This window comes from Bufo gargarizans, chromosome 4 (genome assembly GCF_014858855.1).
Source record: "Bufo gargarizans isolate SCDJY-AF-19 chromosome 4, ASM1485885v1, whole genome shotgun sequence".
Classification (NCBI taxonomy): Eukaryota; Metazoa; Chordata; class Amphibia; order Anura; family Bufonidae; genus Bufo; species Bufo gargarizans.
In genome coordinates this window covers 218,671,176-218,692,893 of record NC_058083.1, presented here as the reverse complement: position 1 = coordinate 218,692,893, position 21,718 = coordinate 218,671,176, and the positions used below count along the sequence as shown (strand labels likewise).

The 21,718-nt window shown below is 45.4% G+C and overlaps 1 protein-coding gene across 7 annotated transcripts in view; it reads left to right on the top strand.

The window, feature by feature from the left end:
* Positions 1–21,718, top strand: part of LOC122934525 (testis development related protein) — a 141,533-nt gene that overhangs the window by 36,369 nt on the left and 83,446 nt on the right. For 2 of the 7 annotated variants that reach the window (XM_044290066.1, XM_044290063.1), the window contains exon 3: positions 1,528–1,630. In XM_044290066.1, coding sequence (XP_044146001.1) covers positions 1,599–1,630 — 32 coding nt within the window. In that variant the 5' untranslated portion in view covers positions 1,528–1,598. Of the gene's footprint in view, positions 1–1,144; positions 1,246–1,316; positions 1,631–21,718 lie in introns of those variants that run through there. The other 5 variants (XM_044290067.1, XM_044290064.1, XM_044290068.1 and 2 more) reach the window with 5 other exon arrangements.

Below are 21,718 nucleotides of genomic sequence, written 5' to 3'. Positions count from 1 at the left end.
TTAAAGCCTAAAAAACTGGATCCGTCACCCATTACCTTTTAATGTATTTAGTGATCCTTTCTTTTCTGTTTTGATTTCACACAACCGCATCCTAACGGAATGGATGCGTCCTGATGTGTAAAATCAAAACGGATCTGTTCAATTAAAATTACTTTCACACCAGCATTTTCTTTTTTTGCTATTGAGATCCATCATAGGGTCTCAACAGCGGGGGGAACGCTTGTTTGTCCACTTTCATTGTCAATGAGGACAAAATGGAACAGAGTGCACCAGAATGCAGGCCATTCCGTTTCTATGACGCACACAAAAGTGCAGCAAGCAGCGTTTTTGAGTGCATCCTGACACAATACAACACGGATCCGTCCCCCATTGACTTTCAATGGAGTTCATGACGGATTCGTCTTGGCTATGTTAAAGATAATACAACCGGATCCGTTCAGAATGGATGCAGACGGTTGTATTATCAGTAAGGGTACTTTCACACTAGCGTTTTTCTTTTCCAGCACCGAGTTCCGTCCTAGGGGCTCAATACTGGAAAAGAACTGATCAGTCTTATCCCTATACATTCTGAATGGAGAGCAATCCGTTCAGGATCAGTTCAGTCTTTTTGAATTTTCAGGACGGAGATAATACCGCAGCATGTTGCGGTTTTATCTCCGTCTAAAATTCCAGCCTTTTTTCCCATTGACATGCATTAATGCCGGATCCGGCCCCGAGTGTTCCGGCAAAACAGATCCGGCATTCAGACCGAAAAAAAAAATAGAAAAAAAATTAATGCCGGATCCGTTTTTCCGGATGACACCGGAGAGACGGATCCGGCATTTTAAGCATTCCATCCCTTTGCATGCATTTTGACGGAATCCTCTGCCGCCAAGTGTGAAGGTACCCTGACGGAAGCATTTTTGCTGATCCATAACGGATCCAGTAAAACCGCTGGTGTGAAAGTAGCCTATTTGTCCTGCAAAATATGTCTTTGTGAATGGAAAAATAAAAAAGTTCTGGCCTGGGTTGTAAGGTCCTGAAGAAGTTAACGAGGACTGGCAGAGGCAGGAGAGGACAGGCGGCATGTAGCAGCAGGGTCAGCCCCATCGCCCTCCTCTATATATAGCCGTTCCCGGGACCACGTGTCCGTCTCATGTATCACGGCCGGGTTACGGATCAGGACAGGGCGCTGCACCCCCTCCCCATCTTCCACAGGCGCCATGTTCCCAGCCCCAGTGAGTTATGACACAGCATGTGATGAAGGTGCTGACTCCATGACAGCTCCCCCGGGCTCCGTGACGTCACGCCTCCCCCTTCATTCCATTCATTGTTCTTGTATCTCCCGGTGTGCTATCTGCATCCCATCTCCCCGCGCCCCTCCCCCTCCCGCACCTCCTCCTCCTCCTCGGGATGATTAGAAGTGGGGCAGGCGCTGAGGGCTCTGGTTACTAGGATGGAGTTACTGCTGTGCCCTGTGTAAAGTTTAACCCAAGTCTTCTCTGCCCGTTGTGACCGTGCACTGTCCCCCCTCTGCTCCTCACACAGGCCCCGGGACCCCCGCACCTGGACCATGTGGAAGCTGAACAAAAGCAAGGTTCTCATAGAAGACACACCTGATGAAGAAGCGCAGGCTCAGCCAGAAGCCCAGGTAACTGGACAGCAGCCCACATACAGCCTTTATCTGCTTGATGTAGCAGAGCTCACTTTGCTATTTGGGCTGCAGGAGGAGTTTACCTGCAGCAGCCCTATGTAAAGCCACAGGTGATGTGCGTGCTCAGCTCTGCTACATCTGACATGTCTTCTACGCGCCGGCTGACTGCTTGCTGCTCAGGTATTAGATTCCAGTAGTTTTCTGGGTCCCCCATTGTTTACAGTGCAGGCAGCTGTCAGCGGAGGTGCCTGGGGCCCGGAGAAAGATGATGACTCCGCTGGTGGCCCTTATCACCACCAGCTGGCAGCTGCAGTGTTATCTCCGTCTCCACAATGCCCAGGAGATGTGTTCCACATGGCTTTGCTGCCTTGTCAGCATGGAGGCTGTGAACAACAACCGGATCAGTGTGACGGCGGCGGGCACATGATGGCCATGGCTTGGGGTCCTGCCCTTTGGAATGGTTTTCTATGACTGAACTTAGTGTTGACATCCACATTATGGTCCTCTTGTGTGAGGGGTGAGCGCTCCAGAAGAACGTTATTATACAGAGGGGCATGAAGACGGGTGTCATTTGTCACCGCAGGTCACGTTATGTATTTTGTCAGGCATGGAGCGGGTCATGCGCTGTAAGGTTTACCTGCATACCATACAAGTGGCATTTACAAAAGGAAAATGTCCTTAAAGGGGCGTTTTAAGACTTTATAACTGATGACCGATCTTCTGGATGGGTCATCAGTATGTGATCGGTGGAGGTCTAACACCGGGGACCCCCACTTATCAGTTGTGCCAGCGCTCCTGTGATCGCCATGGCCTTCTATCTGCTTTTCCCAGGCTGAGTGACTTCACGTTCATCAATCACGTGGCCTAGGCGCAGGTCCGCTCCGTAGAAGTGAATGAGGCAGAGTGTGATACCAATGACAGCTTCTATACAATGTATGGCGCTATGCTTGGTAAGCTGCGAGAAGACCGCAGGAGCGCTGGTGCCTTCTCAAACAGCTGATCGGCGGGGGGTCCTGAGTGTCGGACCCCCACGATCAGATACTGATGACCTATTTAAAGGATAGATCATCATTTATACAAGACATGGAAAACCCTTTTAAAGGCCGCCAGAGACGTCGGTGGAGAAGGCCATGCGAGAAAAGGTCCATGTGAATGGGGGTCACAGGACTTCATTCTCCTGACACGGGGTCCACCCGTTTTTATCCCATGAATACGATCTAAATGAATGCTCCTCTGACCCAAACTTGCAGCATGGTAGTAACTTATGATGCAGTGAGTTTGTGCCAGTCTGCTGTACTGTACTCACAGCGCTCCTTCTTGTGTGAACAGGGCAGTGATCGCCAACAAATGAGCGTAAGAATAGGGAATGTGCTGCCAGCTGAATGGGCATGAACGGCTGTACTAAGGGTACGACCTTGTGGCACGGTTGTGACACAGCCACGCTACGGTTGAGTGTTGCACTGCCTGATGCAAAGTGAAATCACTAGTTTGCGACCACACAGCAAGGCCATGCGCATGAGTCCTTACTAAAGCCTCATTCGCCCGTCCGTGTCCAAATCCGTGAGCAGGTGGTCAGTGATGCATCCGCAAAGCTGTCTGTGAAGGGTCCGTGTTTCACTGACACTGAACAGCTGAAAAATAATTTTCAAAGAATCTCTTCTTAATGATCTGTGAAACACGGATGGCTTCCGTGGTTTTCACGGACCCATAGACTATAATGGGCGTGATGGACACGGACAAAATAGAGCTTGTATCCGTTCTAAAAACATGGACCCACAGACCGTGCTAAAACACTGATGTGTGAATACACACATTAAAATGAATGGGGACGTGTGGTGTCCGTGGAACACCGACGTGTGAATGAGGCTTAATCCTGTAGAAGCCGGCTGTCTAGACCTGCACCAGACCTACCACAGTGCCTCAGGCTGGATAATAAATGTATCTATAGCAACTATTGGGGCTCATGCACACAGCCGTAGTTTTGGTCCTGCACACGGCCGTAAGTGTCTTGTGGTCCGCAAATTGCGGATCCACAAAACGTGAATACTGGACGAATGCTTGCAGAAATGTCCTATCCTTGTTAGCAAAACTGACAAGTAGAGGAAAGGAAATGTTGCATTTTTTTCTGGCCCCATTGAGATGAAAGGGTCTGCATCCAATCCGCAAAAATGCTGTCCATGCTGTACATTTATTATCCAGCCTGAGGCACTGCGGTAGCTCCGGTGCAGGTCTAGGCAGCCTGCTTCTACAGGATTAGTAAGGACCATAGTTTGCATCTGCGCTTATTGTCCTATTTCTATGTCCTATTCTTGTCTGTTTTGTGGACAAGTATAGGACGTATTTACAGAAGTTAAAAAAATGGCGCCTTTCACTCGGCCAGGATCCATGCTTTGCGGCTACGTGCATGAGGCCTAAGTCTGGGCCACTGATGCAAACTACTGAACAGAATACCGTTGTGTAAAAATACAAAGACTGCAAAAAAAGCCGCATAGATCCACAGTATCGTGTTTTTTCCTGCGTGAAATGTGCGTTCACCCCTAGACGTTTCCGCTCAGTCCACTATGTAAAACTGTTTCTGCTCGCACTAAATGTACATTCGCTTTCAGACTGAGGAATGTGCAGAGATAAGACTGGAACAGCTTGTGTTTTTCTACTGTTTAGTTATTTGGGGTGTTTTTAAAAATAGACCGTGTGCTTTTTACTTTGTCTGTTTTTATTTCTTGAAGCTTATCCTATGAATTTTACAGTGTACTATAGAAATATTAATATTCAACAGCAATATTGACAACAGTAAATTTAAAGTTGAACGTATCACTAATTATAAGGAGACCATAATTATTTGGTTGCACCTACTAACATAACTGGCCCCGTGTACAATTCAAGGATAAGACCTCCCCAGTCCTGTATAGAAATTCACATTTGGCTGCGTTTTTCACTTCCCTCTCATTCCTATACTCGAAGGAATCCAAAAATCTGAGACCTAAGCTGTTCTTTAGCAGAGTTCTTATATTGAGGACCTATCCTCAGGAGCGCTGCAGTCTCTTCTCACAGCTGATCAGAGGGGGTTGACGGGGGTCCGACCCGAGCCCTGCCTTCTCTTCACTGTTTACCTGCTCTCCATTGCAGCTCCTCTGTCCCATTCATTTCAATAGGAAGGGGCAGTTACACTCTGTATGCTTCTTCTGGACGGAGGAACTGCAATTACATCTGCTCACCGCTGCAATGGCGAGCAGGTGAACGGTGAACAGAAGGCAGCAGTCTCTTCAAACACCTGATTGGTGGGGGTGTTGGGAGTCGGACCCCACTGATCTGATATTATTGACCTATCTAGAGATGAGCCAATTTCTGCTTATGAAATTCGTTCACACTTCGCTTGTTGGTTTAGGGTCCATCCGGATCCGTTTCGCAACGTTGCGGAACAAATCTAGACCCATTCTTCCTCAATGGGGCCGGAAGCGATGCGGACAGCACACAGTATGCTGTCCGCATCTGCATTTTCAGAGCACGGCCCCGATCTTCCGGTCCGCGGCTACCGAAAAAGATAGAACATGTTCTATTCTTGTCCGCAATTGCGGACAAGAATGGGCAGTTCTATGGGGGTGCCGGTTGGGTGTATTGCGGATCCGCAATACACTACGGACGTGTGAATGGACCCTAAAGGTGAATTGCGATATGGATTACGTTACCACGGACCATAGAACAATTATGACTGAATGCCCATAGCAACCAATCAGATTCCACCTTTCATTTTTGACAGCTCCTTTGGAAAATGAAAGGTGGACTTTGGTTGCTATGGGCAACTAAGCCAGTTCTACTTTACACCAGAATCCAGATTGATAAATGAGCCCAAAGTTTTTTTATTTATTTTTTTTAATCTGGATTCTGGTGTAAAGTAGAACTAGCTTAGTTGCCCATAGCAACCAATCAAAGTCCACCTTTCATTTTCCAAAGGAGCTGTCAAAAATGAAAGGTGGAATCTGATTGGTTGCTATGGGCAAATGGGCAGATTGATAAATGACCCCACTTGTTTTAATAAAAAAAATATATAATATATATATTTTTTTTAAATATCCCTTTCTGATTGAACTGGCCCTTTTCAAAGCAATGGTCCATGCCAAGAAGCAGGCAGCATATAACATTCCTGTCTGTATTCTGTCCTATAAATGAATGGAAAAAAAGGCACCCAGACCCCATAGGAATGTTCGGCTATATCTGTGTTTTGGAGACTTTTTCAGGAAATGATGGGAGTTGTAGTTTTACAACAGCTGGAGGACCGTAAGTTGAGCATGCCTGTTCTAGGCCATAGACACAGGACGGGGCCTCATTGACTTCTATGGGAGAGTTTTCTGGGCATGCTCTGTGATGTGTGCAGCGGTCAGGAGGGAGGCGATAAGCTGTGAATGGTGGATCTGTGTTATCTATATATAGGTGATTTCTGTCATTCTAACCCTGCCTGTACTGATAAGCAGATATGTTGTTGCTTCTGTGGTGATGATCCATAATCGGTAATTATTGCGTTCACATACCACTTGTTTAGGCCCCATGCACACGGCCGTTGTTCACGGCCGTGTGCGGGCCGTGGAACCGCGGCCTGGATCCCTTCCTGTGAGCTGGAGCGCACGGCGTCACTGGTTGCTATGACGCCGTGCGCCCCCTGCTGCCGGCACAGTACAGTAATACACTGGTATAGATCATACCAGTGTAGTACTGTATTGCGGCGGCAGCAGGGAGCGCACGGCGTCATAGCAACCAGTGACGCCGTGCGCTCCAGCTCACAGGAAGGGATCCAGGCCGCGGTTCCACGGCCCGCACACGACCGTGAACCTGAATAAGATTCCGTCCATAGCAACCGCTCCTCACTAGACTTCTTTCTGACTATCTTCTCAAGATGGCCGCCGATGCCCTTACCCTGAGGCTAAGACCTCCCTCCCTAACTACCCAGAATTCATTCGGCTCATCTCGGGAATGCGCGCAACCAATCGGCTTTCTCAAGACTTAAATATGCCCTCTTCCTCCTGAATAGTTGATCGTGAATATTGGCACTATCCCTGTCCGACGGGAGCGCGCACGCAGCGTTCGTGACTGCCCACTACCAAGTCCTCTATATTCTGTATATAGACACCTAGAAACGCTGTTTTAGCTGTACCACTGAAATGCCTGGTGGGGGAAAGAACATGCTGCAATTACTAGGTAATTCAATACCCATACAAAAGTATTAACTAGGGAACTAAAGTAAATGTTGTCAGGCCAATCCAATTACGTAAAAAAAGACAATTACCCTTTAAAAATATGTTTAACATAAAAACTTGATTTGAACAATAGGTCATTCTCTGATACATTCCCTTTAAAGTGGTTGACTTATTAAGGGTACTTTAACACTTCTGTTGTGAGGATCCGTCGCCGGAACTGCCTGACGGATCCGGAAATCTGTGTGCAAAAGGATATCATTTGTAGATGGATCCGTCTGACAAATGCATTGAAATTCCGGATCAGTCTCTCTGGTATCGTCCGGAAAAAAGCGTCCGGTATAAAAAATAAAATAAAATCAGCATTTTTAAAGGTCTGTGCATGCGGATCCAGTTTTCCAGAACACTTGGTACCGGATCCGACATTAAAGGGGTATTCTCATCTTTAAGATCATATCTCATATGATCCAACTGATGCCCTCCGTCATTTTTCTAATTTAATGTCATAAAAAAAAAAAACTCACCCATGTTCTAATTATTCTGTTTATGTAGTGCCACAGTTGTATCCTGTATCCAATGGATACGGCCCGCTCCTCTGCCGCATCTCTGGGCCGCGGCTGCGCAGAGAGGACCTCTGTTTCACCCAGGCGGCTGGTCTGTTGCTCGGGAGCGAGCACGCCGGCTGCCACGCATGCGCATTAGAACATTCACGCCGCATTAGCTAGGGAGAGGATCGGAGCTGCCGGGGCAACAGATGTGATAGCAGAGCGCTGGGCTTGTTGCGGGGGCGGGACTTGTTGCGGGGGCGGGCAGGGGTATTGAAGGTGTATTGAAGGCACTGGGGGTGGCTGATGGAGGCGCTGCGAGGGATTGATAGAAGTGTATTGGAGGCACTGGGGTCGGCTGACGCAAGGACTGAGTTCTGAGTGATGTCATAAGGAGGCGTGGCCGGCCTTCACTTGAACTGCCTAAGCCCGCCCAGCCTGAGAAGCTTGGAAAGCAGGAAGTGAAATGCAGAGCTTAAGCAGACGAGGCTCAAATAGCAAGATGAGAATACCCCTTTAAGGCTACTTTCACACTAGCGTTCGTCGCTCCGCTCGTGAGCTCCGTTTGAAGGAGCTCACGAGCGGACCCGAACGCCTCCGTCCAGCCCTGATGCAGTCTGAATGGAGCGGATCCGCTCAGACTGCATCAGTCTGGCGGCGTTCATCCTCCGCTCGCCTCTGCACGGCCAGGCGGACAGCTGAACGCGTTCAGCTGTCCGCCTGGCCGTGCGGAGGCGAGCGGATCCGTTCAGGCTTACAATGTAAGTCAATGGGAACGGATCCGCTTGAAGATGACACTATATGGCTCAATCTTCAAGCTGATCCGTCCCCCATTGACTTTACATTGAAAGTCTGAACGGATCCGCTCAGGCATCTTGCGCACTTAGAAATTTTTCTAAGTTATTAATGCAGACGGATCCGTACTGAACGGAGCCTCCGTCTGCATTAATATGATCGGATCCGTTCAGAACAAGTTCAGGCAAGTGTTCTGGAATTTTGGCCGCAGGAAAAATACGGCCAAATACCGTAAAAGGGACTGAACTGAAGACATCCTGGTGCATACTGAATGGATTGCTTTCCATTCAGAATGCTTTAGGATAAAATCGAAGCGTTTTTTCCCGGTATTGAGCCCCTAGGACGGAACTCCATACCGGAAAATAATAATGCTAGTCTGAAAGTACCCTAAGACAACCCCACTTTTCAATTAAAAATGGAGGGGGTTTAGCTGTATTTAGTCACTGAGAGCTGGTTTCTGAAAGAAAGCTGTGGGGGAAGCTGCATTGTATACATTCTATGTGTATGAAATTAATTTGTCTACCATGTAATAAATGGCCAGACCAAGGAGTCCCGAGTGGGGCAAGTGCCGCTATGATGTACATATTAAAAACTGTTATCAAAATGAGGCAAGTCCTTTAAAAGAATTAGACGTTGGCCCATCTGGGACATTGGTGCCATCAGTGTCAGATATAGTGGCATGCAAATGTTTGGGCTACAAAAAGCGTTTACAAGATGTGATACTTGCCAAAGGGGCTGCCACTAGGGACTCTCCTTGCAGGGTGCCCAAAGTTTTCCTTTAGGCCCTTTTTCCTTTTTTGTTGTTTTGAAAATGTAAAAGATGGAAATAAAACTTTCTTTTGCAGATCATTTCATGTTCAACTTGCTTAAAGGGGTTTTCCGAGATTTTAATACTGATGACCTATTCTCCTGATAGGTCATTAGTATCTGATTGGTGGGGGTCCGACACCCAGGACCCGCGCAGATGAGCGGTTTCAGTAGGCACTAGTGCCACTTTGAGCACCACAACCTTCTCCAGCTTTTCCTAGGCTAGGGGTGCTGTGCTTGGTAAGCTCACAGGAGCGCCGATGCCTTCTCAAACAGCTGATCGGCAAGGGTCCCGGGTGTCGGACTTCAGCATTAGGAGGATAGGCCATCAACTTTAAAATCTCAGAAAACCTGTTTAATTGTTCACAGGAAGTCATTTTGACCAGTGCTGCCCAACCTTTTGCATGCCACTGTATAGATGTCCGCTGCCATTTTTGTTGCCATATTCCTATGAGGATTGAATTCGGTGCACACAGTGTTAGGCCTTCGCTCAAAGGCCCCTGTTCATATAGAAAACCATAGCACACTCTTTGTCAATGTCTCAAAGGTCTATTTCTTGACCGAACTTCGTAGCAATGTTTTGACTTGGACAGAAGTCTTTTCAATGTTTTTCAAAATTAGTCTTGTGAACTGACCCTTGGGGTCCATTCACACGTCCGCAATTTCTTTCCGGACCTGTTTAGGATTTTTGCGGACCCATTAATTTTCAATGGGGCCTGAACGGATGCTATGTGCTGTCCGCATCCGCATTTCCGGATCTGCACTTCTGGATCCGCAATTCCGTTCTCGAAAAAAATAGAACATGTCCTATTCGCAATTGCTGACAAGAAAAGGCATTTTCTATGGCAAATTGCAGAACGCACATTGCCGGTGTGCATGTTTTGCGGATCCGCAATTTGCGGAATGCAAAAACATCTACGGGCGTGTGAATGGACCCTTAGGGTGCGTACACACGTGCTGGGTCTTGCAAATCTGCAACCTCTTAATTTAATCTGTTGCATTGGTTTAGAAAAGAATTGCAGCAAAAAAGTAATAATTTCCAGGAGAGAATAGCGCATGTGAAGTATATATGTTTTTTCTTTCCTCGTGACCTGAGAATTTTTCTTACTTGTGAAACTGATACTTCAAGTGCAAATATCATAATGGTGAGGCATATTGGGGCACATTTATTGAACCCCTTCCGTCATCAAAATCACAAAGCCCCACTTAAGCAAAAATGTTCAACTTTTGGGGGTTTTGTGCTGCATTTGCCACTTGGGCACTTTACAAAACATTTGCATAATTATAAAAAGCTGTTTTTCGGAGGCTAGAAAAGATTGATGAGCAGATAAAGACATATCTGTAAATGACATTAGAAGACCTATACAGATCCCAACCATTACAAACAGTCCTGCTTGTTGACAGACTCCCTTTAGTTCCTACATATAAAATGCTTGCTATAATAAATCGCCTCCATGGAGTTTTTTGTTGTTGAATGTTTGACATCTGGGCTCCACAAAAAACACTTGTGTGCATTAGGGCTAAGACCTCGTGTATGACCTCTTGTAAGCCATGAAATCTGGGGCATATGAATGAACAGTTTAAAGGGATTGCCCAGCTTTCACTAAGTGGTGGCCTATATGCAGGATAGGCCTTCACCAGCTGATTGGCGGTGGTCCAACACGCGGCACCCCTGCTGATCAGCTGTACGGGTATAACTCTGACGTCAGAAGTACACCGCTCCATCGGTTATGTAGTGGAGGGAACTCAATGCTGCAGCGCTACTCCGGCCCGTAGTGATGCACTCTGCCCACTACACAGTTGATGGAGCTTTGTTGATCCAGTGATGGTGCTAAACCTGAACATCTGATTGGCGGAGGTGTGGGCTGTTGGACCCACGGCAATTAGCTGGTGATGGCCCTTTCTGAATATAGGCCATAACTGGACAACCATGCAATGGTCCCCATGCACCATTATGGGTGCCCTGTTTGCTTTCATGGCCATTGTGTATGAGGCATTAGTATCAATAGAATTTATTAAATATTAATATCGTACTGCACCTTCTGACATCAGTGGCATGCCTTTTGGCTTTAGATGGACATCTAGTCCTAGAGCTTTCAGTAGTTTTCCATTATAGGCAGGCCTCCCGTTGGTTATGCTTCATAGATCCACTATGAAAGAAGCTCTAGTCTTGTAATGTAGCCTTTATTTATTTTTGCTTTATTTATGTTGATTCGAGTATTTGATCCTCAGTTTTATTTAGTAAGATCTTTTTTTAGCCTTGTTCTTATCCAGCTGATTGCTGAATATGAGAAACCACATACAGATTTCCCTGAATACAGGGATGCAGGGGATCGTAATTGAGGCACACCTGAGATTTGACAAAAGGCTTTACTTAAGTGATGTCATGTTCTCCACTTTGACTGCACTTTAGTGAATGTGTGTATTACGACCCCAGCGCTTCCCATTCTGTATCTTGTTGAAACTAGAAGGGGGACAGTTACTACAAAAAAATTATTTTAATATATTAAGGTAAAAAAGCCCCTACAAACAAACAAACAAACAAACAAATAATGATGGCCTCGCGGGCTCAACTGGTCATAGATAGAAGACCGTCAAGAGCGCCGAGTATGACCATCAAAAATGGCTGGGTGGGTGCCCGCACTGTATACTGGACCAGGGAAGACCAGATACAATTTCCCCCTATAAAGGAAACGGTGTTTCCAAATTATTGGTACAGAACCGATATCGCACAGGCACCTGTAATGGACTAACAGGTGGGTGAGGCCAAGGGGGGAGCGGGTAGTGGATGAAAACTGACCCTGTAAAGCCCTACTTGGCCTAATTCACCCTATAAGTAATCCTAGGAACAGGGTCCAAAAACCCTGTAAGGGGTGGCCCCTGCTGGAACCTGATCCTATTCTGAAGGCCCTGATAAGGCCCTATGCAGAACAAAAATGGACCATATGCCAGATCCGGGGGCAAAAAAAGCTTGTAAAGCTATGCATATGAATAAGAAAGGTCCCTCCTTATTGTGGCTGTGCAGCCTCAGATGCTGCCGGACTATTTACTAAAAGGGAACACCATCACTTTGGTGATCCCCTCACTGGGTTTACAGCCATACGCTGTCCTCAAACGGTTACACCCCATTGTGGAGCCATACACCTGCCTCGGGTAAAATCTTTATGCCCCGTGTCCCCTGAAGAATCTAGGCTAGGGGCTTACATTGAGGAAACGCGTCGGGACACTCCTTTCTTATTCATATGCATAGCTTTAAAAGCTTTTTTTTTTGCCCCCAGATCTGGCATATGGTCCATTTTTGTTCTGCATAGAGCCTTATGAGGGCCTTCAGAATAGGATCAAGTTCCAGCCGGGGCCACCCCTTGCGGGGTTTTTTGGACCCCGTTCCTAGGATTACTTATAGGGTGAATTAGGCAAAGTAGGGCTTCACAGGGTCAGTTTACTACCTAACCCCCCCCCCCCCCCCCCCTTGGCCTCACCCACCTGTTAGTCCATTACAGGTGCCTGTGTGATATCTGTTCTGTACTAATCATTTGGAAACAGTTTCCATCATGGGGGGACAATAGTATCTTGTCTTCCCTGTTCCAGTATACTGTGCGGGCACCCACCCAGCCATTTTTGATGGTCATACTCGGCGCTCTCGACGGTCTTTTATCTATGACCAGTTGAGCCCCGAGGCCATCATTGTTTGTTAGGGGATTTTTTACCTTAATATATTAAAAGTGAAGTTTTATGTAGTAACTGCCCCCCTTCTAGTTTCAATTTTCTTAGCTTTGGAGCAGTATTCAGGGTAGGCATTACCTGTCTCCCCTGATTGACCGATCTATCTATACATTCTGTATCTCATCTTCCACAGGAGCCATGTAAATAGCAGGAACTTCTTTTACTATGGACCTCTACTACAGGGTGGCCACCTGAATGGATTCTTCTACAGCAGGCATCCTCAAACTGCGGCCCTTCAGCTGTTGCAAAACTACAAATCCCACAATGCCCTGCCTTAGGCTGATACCTGTAGGCTGTTTGGGCATGCTGGTAGTTGTAGTTTTGCAACAGCTGAAGGGCCACAGTTTTCGGATGCTGTTCTACAGGGTGGCCCACGAAAAAGTAGCCAGTCTTCAGCCATAGTATGACTAAATAAACAAGCAAGTTAATGGTTTTCTTTTAATCACCTACAAGTCACAAAAAAATGCTGAAAGTGGACTTGTTCATGTCTGTGCATCTCTGGGCACGTCGGATTATGTTGGCTGATACTGCTTGCAGCTCTTCAACAGTGATGGTGCAGAAGAAAAAATGTCCTGGTTTTTCCAACAAGATGGGGGCAACATGCCTCACAGAACTCACTGGCATGGGTTCATGAACTGTGTACTGTGAGCAAGGGCTACCACGTTCCCCCACGTTGTCCACATGCCGTTTTTATCTGTAGGGAAATGTTAAATACAAAGTGTCCGCTAACCATCCACATCGCCTGGATGAACTCAAGGAGAACATCACAAACAACATCCGCAACATCACTGCTGAAGAGCTGCAAGCAGTATCCGCCAACTTTCAGCATCTTTTATGACTTGTGGATAATAAAAAAGCAATCCACTTGCTCGTTTATCTCGTCATACTATCGCTGGAGTAGGGCTACTTTTTTGTGGGCCACCCTGTAGTACAGGGCTCGACAAATCCCAGGTCGCCATGGCGACTAGGAATTTTGCCCTGGCGCCTGGGTATTTGCCCCTGCTTGAAAATAGGCCCAGCAGCTGGGCGCAGACACTGGAGGGTTAGGACCGCTAGCAAAATATCACTTGCGCGGCGCGCCCAGGCTCGGACTGCCACCCTGCCCGGACCCCTCAGCTTTCGGCTCCATCGTGGTTTGGCCACGCTCTCTCGCCGTCTATCGGTCGCAGCGTGCGTCATCTCCAGGGCAATTAAAAATGGCGAAGCCTTTACAGGAGCCCGGCCGATACTTATCAGAGCCCGTGTCCCGGTGAGAGAGCCTCGGCAGGGGGAGAGGACTTAGTGCAGGGGAGGTAGAGCGGGAGCACAGGTAGCGGCGCTGCACTCGCTGACAAGTGGAGGTAAGACAATCAGCCCATCATCATTCCTCCTGCTGTATACAGCAGCAGCGCAGCATCGCAGGGCACCAAGTGCTGCCAGGTCCCTACACGGCTGGCTCTGCGGCGGTAAATGATGCGCTCTGCACTAAGTTTGTAATGTCTGCCTGCTACAGCCAAGTCGGCCTCAAGCATGGCCATGAACCCAGGGGGGAGCTGCATACCTGCTGCTGTCATTAGGCCGGAGCTCCTGCAAGCCTCAAATGGTGGCCATTCCTGCACAGTCCTCCATCCCTGCAGTTACCATTCGGCCACTTCTTAGTTCTGTCCCTTTCTAGGAAAGCTGGGTGACAGCCTGTATACCACACAGAAAGCTGGGTGGCAGCTCCTAGGAGAGCTGTGTGGTATAAAGGCTGTCTTGTCACCCAGCTTTCCTGGTCTCCTGAAGAGAATATATCTCAGTATAGGAACATTTAGATACGTTATCATATGATTTCCCTATTTCAGGAGTCTTGGAAAGCCGGGTTGCAGCTCCTATGAGAACTAAGACTACTGAATCATCTGATGACTTTTCCCACACTGAGATATGTTCTCCTCAGGAAAGCTGGGTGACTGGCTGTATACCACACAGTTCTCCTAGGAGCTGCTATAAGACTCCTGAATGGCTAAATCCTCTGATAACTTCTCTATATGTTCCCGTACTGAGATATGTTCTCCTCAGGACTAGGAGACCAGGAAAGCTTGGTGACAATCCATGAGCGAGCTGGAAGGCCCACTCAGAATTCCTAGGGTAATTCCAATGGAAATACTTCCCACAGAGGATTACGTGTTGTGGATTTATATCAAACTCTACATGTAGCGTGTGGATTTGCTGTGGAATTCAGCCACGATCAGTTACACGTGGTAAAATCATATATTACCACGGTGCGGATTTGAATTGTGCACAGTAGGTTCATTTCCGTGTGAATTTTATGAAGTGTGAGGATTTTTATCCATTTTGCTGATATTTGCTGCAATACGCTGTGGATTTCATAGCTGCAGTTCTATGAGATGAATGAGCCCGGACCAAACATCCTGGGGAAGGGATCTCAATTCTGTGAGCTGCTGCGCAGGGATTATGCACACAGTGACGTCACAGCGCAGGGATTATGCACACAGTGACGTCACAGCGCAGGGATTATGCACACAGTGACGTCACAGCGCAGGGATTATACACACAGTGACGTCACAGCGCAGGGATTATACACACAGTGACGTCACAGCGCAGGGATTATACACACAGTGACGTCACAGCGCAGGGATTATACACACAGTGACGTCACAGCGCAGGGATTATACACACAGTGACGTCACAGCACACTGATAATAAACAATGCCCATGTTGTTTGGGTCAAGACTTCTTTACATGTTAATTTAAGAGGTGTTATTTTTGTCGCTGAAAATAAGGCTTTATAAGGTAAAAAAAAAAAACGCCTCCTAACTTTTTTAGCTGGCTCCTAGATTCCAAGGAAATTTGTCAAGCCCTGCTATAGTAGAAGTCCATACTTTCTATGCTGTATTGGTATATCTGCACCAGATTCTGCATTAAAAACCTGCAACAAATGACTGTAGAATATATGGGAATAGGGTTTTTCAAACCACCCTTCATATGTCTTGCACCAGCGCCCCCCCCCCCCGCCACCAAGTAAGTTTGCCATTGACTTTTCACCATGGATTTTACCCTTTGCAATGGCATGAAATATTCGGCTAATCCCTAGAATCCGTGTGGGGTGTGTCATGTTTAGTGCTGCTAACAGGAGGATATGTATTTTTTTTTTTTTTTGTTATATTCCCCAAAAAATTATGCTTGTGCGAATAGCCATTAAAACGACTAGGTTCTGTTTGGATGCTATCTGTTTCAAAAATGGAACACATCCAGACAGAAAATTTACCGGTGTGAAAATGGCAGCACGTTCTATCTTCATCCGTTTTTCACGCTGGACTTGTCCATTCAAGTCAGTGGCTAAAAAAAAAAAAAAAAAAAAAATCAGTACACTGACGGCATCTAGATGCGGTCTGTTTTTCACTGATGGTTGCTAGGAGATGCTATGTGTTATTCTTCAGTTCACGTGTGAGAAACAAGATAAAACGGATGCAATCCTGACAGAAAAATCTGAAACGCTGACGCACCATCGCAGATAAAACTGGTTTAACATGTATGAAAAACTATAATTTTTGCATGAAAAAAGTGTGATAAAATACAGTGAAGAAAAACATATTCCATACTGAATTTTGTAGGTGGACTTTAAAGGGAACCTGTCACCGGGATTTTGTGTATAGAGCTAAGGACATGGGCTGCTAGATGGCCGCTAGCACATCCGCAATACCCAGTCCCCATAGCTCTGTGTGATTTTTACTGTGTTAAAAAAAAATAATGATTCGATACATATGCAAATTAACCTGAGATGAGTCCTGTCCCTGACTCTTCTCACGTACAGGACTCATCTCAGGTTAATTTGCATATTTATCAAATCGGGTTTTTTACACAATAAAAAGCGCACAGAGCTATGGGGACTGGGTATTGCGGATGTGCTAGCGGTCATCTAGCAACTCATGCCCTCAGCTCTATACCCAAAATCCTGGTGACAGATTCCCTTTAAAAATCCTTCATGTGAAAAGATTCTCATAGAAGTAGTGGAGCCATGGTTCTTGTCATAAGGCCTTGATGACATCGACAGCAGATGATGAGCCTGGCTCCTCACTACCTTCACAATGGTTCCCGATGGAAGAGACTTGTTACTGAATGGAGGGCAGATATGTGATATCATGTTTCCTGCCGCAGAATTATTCTCCATTTTTACAGTAAAAATACTTCTGGTCCCTTCTGAGGCTACGTCACCCTTAATGTTCCTATTAATTATTTACTGTTTGGCTTAATAATTTATATTGTATACTTCAGAGGCGGTATGTGAAGGTAACCTGCTGAACTATTAGAATGCCAGATTTCTTTTTTTTTTTTTTTTCTTTTTTATGGATTCTGGAACCTGGAATTTCCTTTTTCTTGTGCTAATTATATCATTATATCTTCAATTTTTACATAGTGCCAGGATATCCCACAGTGAATTAATACTGACAAACTGCACTTATAACGAGCGTCTGAGACGAGGGGCTTCATCAATAGGCCACTCGGACCGAGCCTGATTTTTTGCAATGCTGTTGGACCAGGAAATGTGACAGTTAGGTTTTGTTCACACGTTGCAGGAACACTGCAGATTTGCCTTTGCAGGATTGCTTGCAGACAGTCTGCAGCGGTTTACGGTACCAGCAAAGTGAGTGAGGTTTTATCATTTCTCTTCCACATGCTTCAGAAAAAAAATCTGCAGCAGAAAAAGACCTGTGGTTTCATGTTTGAAATTTTCTGCATTTCCATTTATGCTGCACATTTCCAGGATTTGAGGATTTGACCCTTTGCAATGCAAAGAGTGAAATCGGCAGCATTTCTGCAACCAAATAAGCACCAAAAAGGTCTTTTTTTTTTTTTTTTTTTTTTTTTTTTTTTTTTTTTCTTGTGCTGTGGATTTTCAGCAGAAGAAGAAAATCTGCAAGTTTCGAGAATGTGTAAACCTGCACACAATGTGAATTATGTAAGTTTTTGCAGCATAATCCAATACCAGCAAAGTGGATGATTTTAGACAAGTCTCATGCACTGTGCTTTTTCCTTAGGCTACTTTCACATCAGCGTTTTTGCTGGATCCGTCATGGATCAGCAAAAAATGGTTCAGTCATGATAATGCAACCGGCTACATGTATCATGAACACCATTGAAAGTCATTGGGGGACGGATCCGTTTTCTGTTGTGTCCGAGAAAACGGATCTGTCCCCATTGACTTACATTGTAAGACATGACTTGTGGAGGTCACATTTTAAGGGAACAGAACTCTGTGGAGGTCACTGTTAAGGGGAATTATTGTGGAAGTCACTGTTAACGAGACTAGCTGCTGTGGAGGTCGCTGTTAAAGGGACGGCTTACTGCAGATGTCACTTTTATAGTGGATACTGTCTATTGCACACAAGCATTAAATTAAATAGATGAAATATACCCCTGTGAAGACGGGTCCTTCTGCTAGTATGTCCTAAAGATGAATGACAAACGCCTGCAAAAACCTTTTAGAGATGCAATAACCACTCCAAATATGAAAATATAAAAATAGATTATAAATAGAAACAATTCATCCACATGATACAAACAATAAAGAAATATGCATGGCGGGGGACCCTGATAGCTCACAGTAATATATATATATATATATATATATATATATATATATATATATATATATATATATATATATATATATATATATATATATATATATATGTGTATGTAAGATACCGTAAGTGAATTGGTGTCCATACATGAAAACATACCTGTTCTTTATCAGCATATAAACCCTCAAGGCTTTTTGCGATCTGGCCTGTCTGGAAGAATTGGATGGCAAAAACGTTGTAGATTTCTAGTGTAGTCTGCAGGCATGTTGAGGGTTTTCTTGAGCTCAGGTACTTGCCCTTGGGTTACATGGTGAGATGACTGCAACCTCAATGTTTTTCTATAGGCTGTTGCAGAAGGTCAGAGCATTTCTGAGGCAAAACCAAATGTTTATATGTAGGTCCAGTTCTTGTGTTGTCTTTACATACTACTAATCATTGACCAGGGACAATCTCCGCACATCGCTGTAGAATATTTTGGTGGGGTGTTTAAGAAGGATAACATTTTCACTTGGAAAGCTTTACCCTGGGTTCACACCTGAGCGTTCTGAAAGGAGCGCTCTGTATGCGCGATTGTACCGGCGTTTACAATCGCGCATACAGAGACAGGCGAACACACATTGTCGCGCGTTCCCGAATATCTATGTACGGGAACGCGCGACGAAACGCCCCAAAAAGGCTCAAGAACTTGTTTGAGCGTCGGGCGTTTTACAGCGCTATTGTACGCGCTGTAAAACGCCCAGGTGAGAACCATTCCCATAGGGAAGCATTGGTTTCTCCTTGTTGAGCGTTTTACAGCGCGTAGGAACGCGCTGTAAAATGCTCAGGTGTGAACTTAGGGTTAATGTCTGGTGTCAATACCAATGTTCCCTCTGGGACTCGCATTCGCTGACTACTATGAGTAGGAGATGCATGAGCTAAGAAGTGCTACAGCCGAGTGAGTCTTGACCTATCAGACCACTTCATAAATATCTTTGGTTGGAATATCCCTTTTAATTCTCTAATGTTGAGTATGACTTAGAAATAACTGCATGTAAATTATCTTTAGCATTTGTTATCAATAGAAAAAAATGTTGCCAGCTTTAACAAAAATTTGACTGGGTATTACAAAATTTGTTCCAACAGAAATAGCAAATTATGATTGCTGTGTATAACTAGTAGGCTTTCAGTGACGTTCTTTGATGGCCACTGCTGGACAAAGTATCTCATTTTTTGACTAGGTGCAGGCCTGGAGTGAAAACTACTCCAGCCCCTGACTACAGTAGTTTTCACGCCTCTATCATGCCTATTTCCAGGCGTAAATGTAAATTTGCCAACGCCCCGACCTCGTCCACTCCAGAGTGGCTAGCACAGCATAGAAAATGTGGTCGTATGGGCGTTAAAAAGTCGCAAAACAGTGTCTTGTGACTGTTTTACTCGAAAATCTGATGTAGGCTTCTTAAAATTCTATGTTTAATGGTAAAAAATGCAACTCTAGAATTAAATTTTCAAAAATGTTTTTGGGACTACAGCTTCTATGAATGCCTGAGTCTCCATGGTGACAATCAACAAACTTGTATGCTTTCCTGATCCTAAAGTCATAGTGGGAGATTTATTAAGACCGGTCTGGATATCCCCTGCTCGTCATACATTAGGCATATCCTCTAGCAGTCCATGTGCCTCTGGCATTATTTTTGCCAGAAAACAAGCATAAAGGAAAATAAATTTGTCTCCACTGTTGGCCACAACCCTTTTCACATCCGTGTCACACACCTTTAGGAAAAGTGGCAGAGCAGAAATAAGAATCCCGATGTGAACGCAGCTGTTTTGTTTTGCCTGTTGTAAAAAGCAACGAATGCAGACAAAAAAAATGCAGACAAAAAAAAAAAACTGACGTAATAAAGTCACAAAAATAGACACAAAGACAAGTTATTTCTTGTTTTTAATTCTGCAGTGCATGAGTTGTATCTTGTTAGTCCAAATGTTAGAAGTTCTTCTTTGATCTAGCCAGGGTTGTAGTTGGTTACAGGGAAAATGTTGAGACTTGCCGTGATGACAGATACACTGACATCTTCAAAGAGAGACTGCAAATGTTTAAGGTATGCTTAGATTTACACAGCCTCTGTTTTGACTATATATTAAAGGAATTAAAATAAGAGATGCTGTTTTCATGATTATGCCTCTTCATAGTGTTCGTGTGTGTGTTTTTATTTATTTAAAGAAAAGTCAATCTGGCATTCCTTTTTTGTAGGAGTTGTTAAAAATGTTGCCTAAAGGCACGGAAACAGGCTGTCCTTTGAACTGAAAGGATGTATGAAAACATGCTGTTAAATAAATACATTGTCTTGATAAAACTTTTCACACCTGCTGTAAACCTATCCAGCAGATTAACAGCCTGCCGGAGTTCACCATATCCAGCCTAACTGAATACTGCTGTGCACTGCCAGACCACATTGATTATAAGCGGATCCAGTGGGGATCCGTACGGTTTCTGGCATGAGTGTCAGGGTTCGGACCGACAAAAACTGGTGCATGCACCAGTTCAAGCCACCTTAGCTGCCAAGGGCACAATTTACCATGGTATTTGAGGGGTTAAAGGGGTAGAGTCAACTGGAACCTTAGTAGCATATCGCTAGGATACACCATCAAAGTCTTAGAGGAGGAGGTCCCACACCTCGGACATTACTGGTACATCACCAGGATATACCACTAATGTCTCAGATGAGACGACCCCTTTGAATGTCTGTGATTGGAGCTGTCGCCAGTTAGAGACATTAGCCCCCATTCTATGGTTTGTGAAACAGTAGAAAGCCTTTGGCTATGGCCCCCATTCCTGAATGAGCAATATCTTTAAAGACCCCACCAGTGTCATACATGTACAACACTGGTCTGTAAGGTTTTAAGGAATCTGACGAATCCCGCAGCTCGCAACCCCGCCTGACGTCAACTACGTTGAGCCCACGAGATACGGTATAGGCACTGTTTCCAAGACGTGATGTTACGCTCTCCCTGGGAGCACGTAAGTTCGGCTTGGTACAGTTTACACAGACACCTTCTGTCCACGCAGGCACAAGGAGGCATGGGGACTGAGAGAAGGTGGTCCACGCGACCTCCAGTGTGACTCCACACTCGCTCACAACCCTGACGAGCTGAGAGAGCCTTTTCACTACTCCTTTACATGTGGCACCCTGTTTTTAAAGGGACCAAAAGTATTGAACAATTGACTCAAAGGCTGTTTCATTATTTCATTCTCAATTAAGCACATAAAAGGCCTGGAGTTGATTTGAGGTGTGGTGCTTGCATTTTGAAGATTTTGCTGAGAAGTAAACTCTGTCAAAGGAGCTCTTCATGCAGGTGAAACAAGCCGTACTTCATCTGCGAAAACAGAAAAAAACCATCCGAGAAATTGCTACACTGTTGGGAGTGGCAAAATCTACAGTTTGGTACATCCTGAGAAAAAAAGCACTGGCGACCTCAACAATGCAAAAA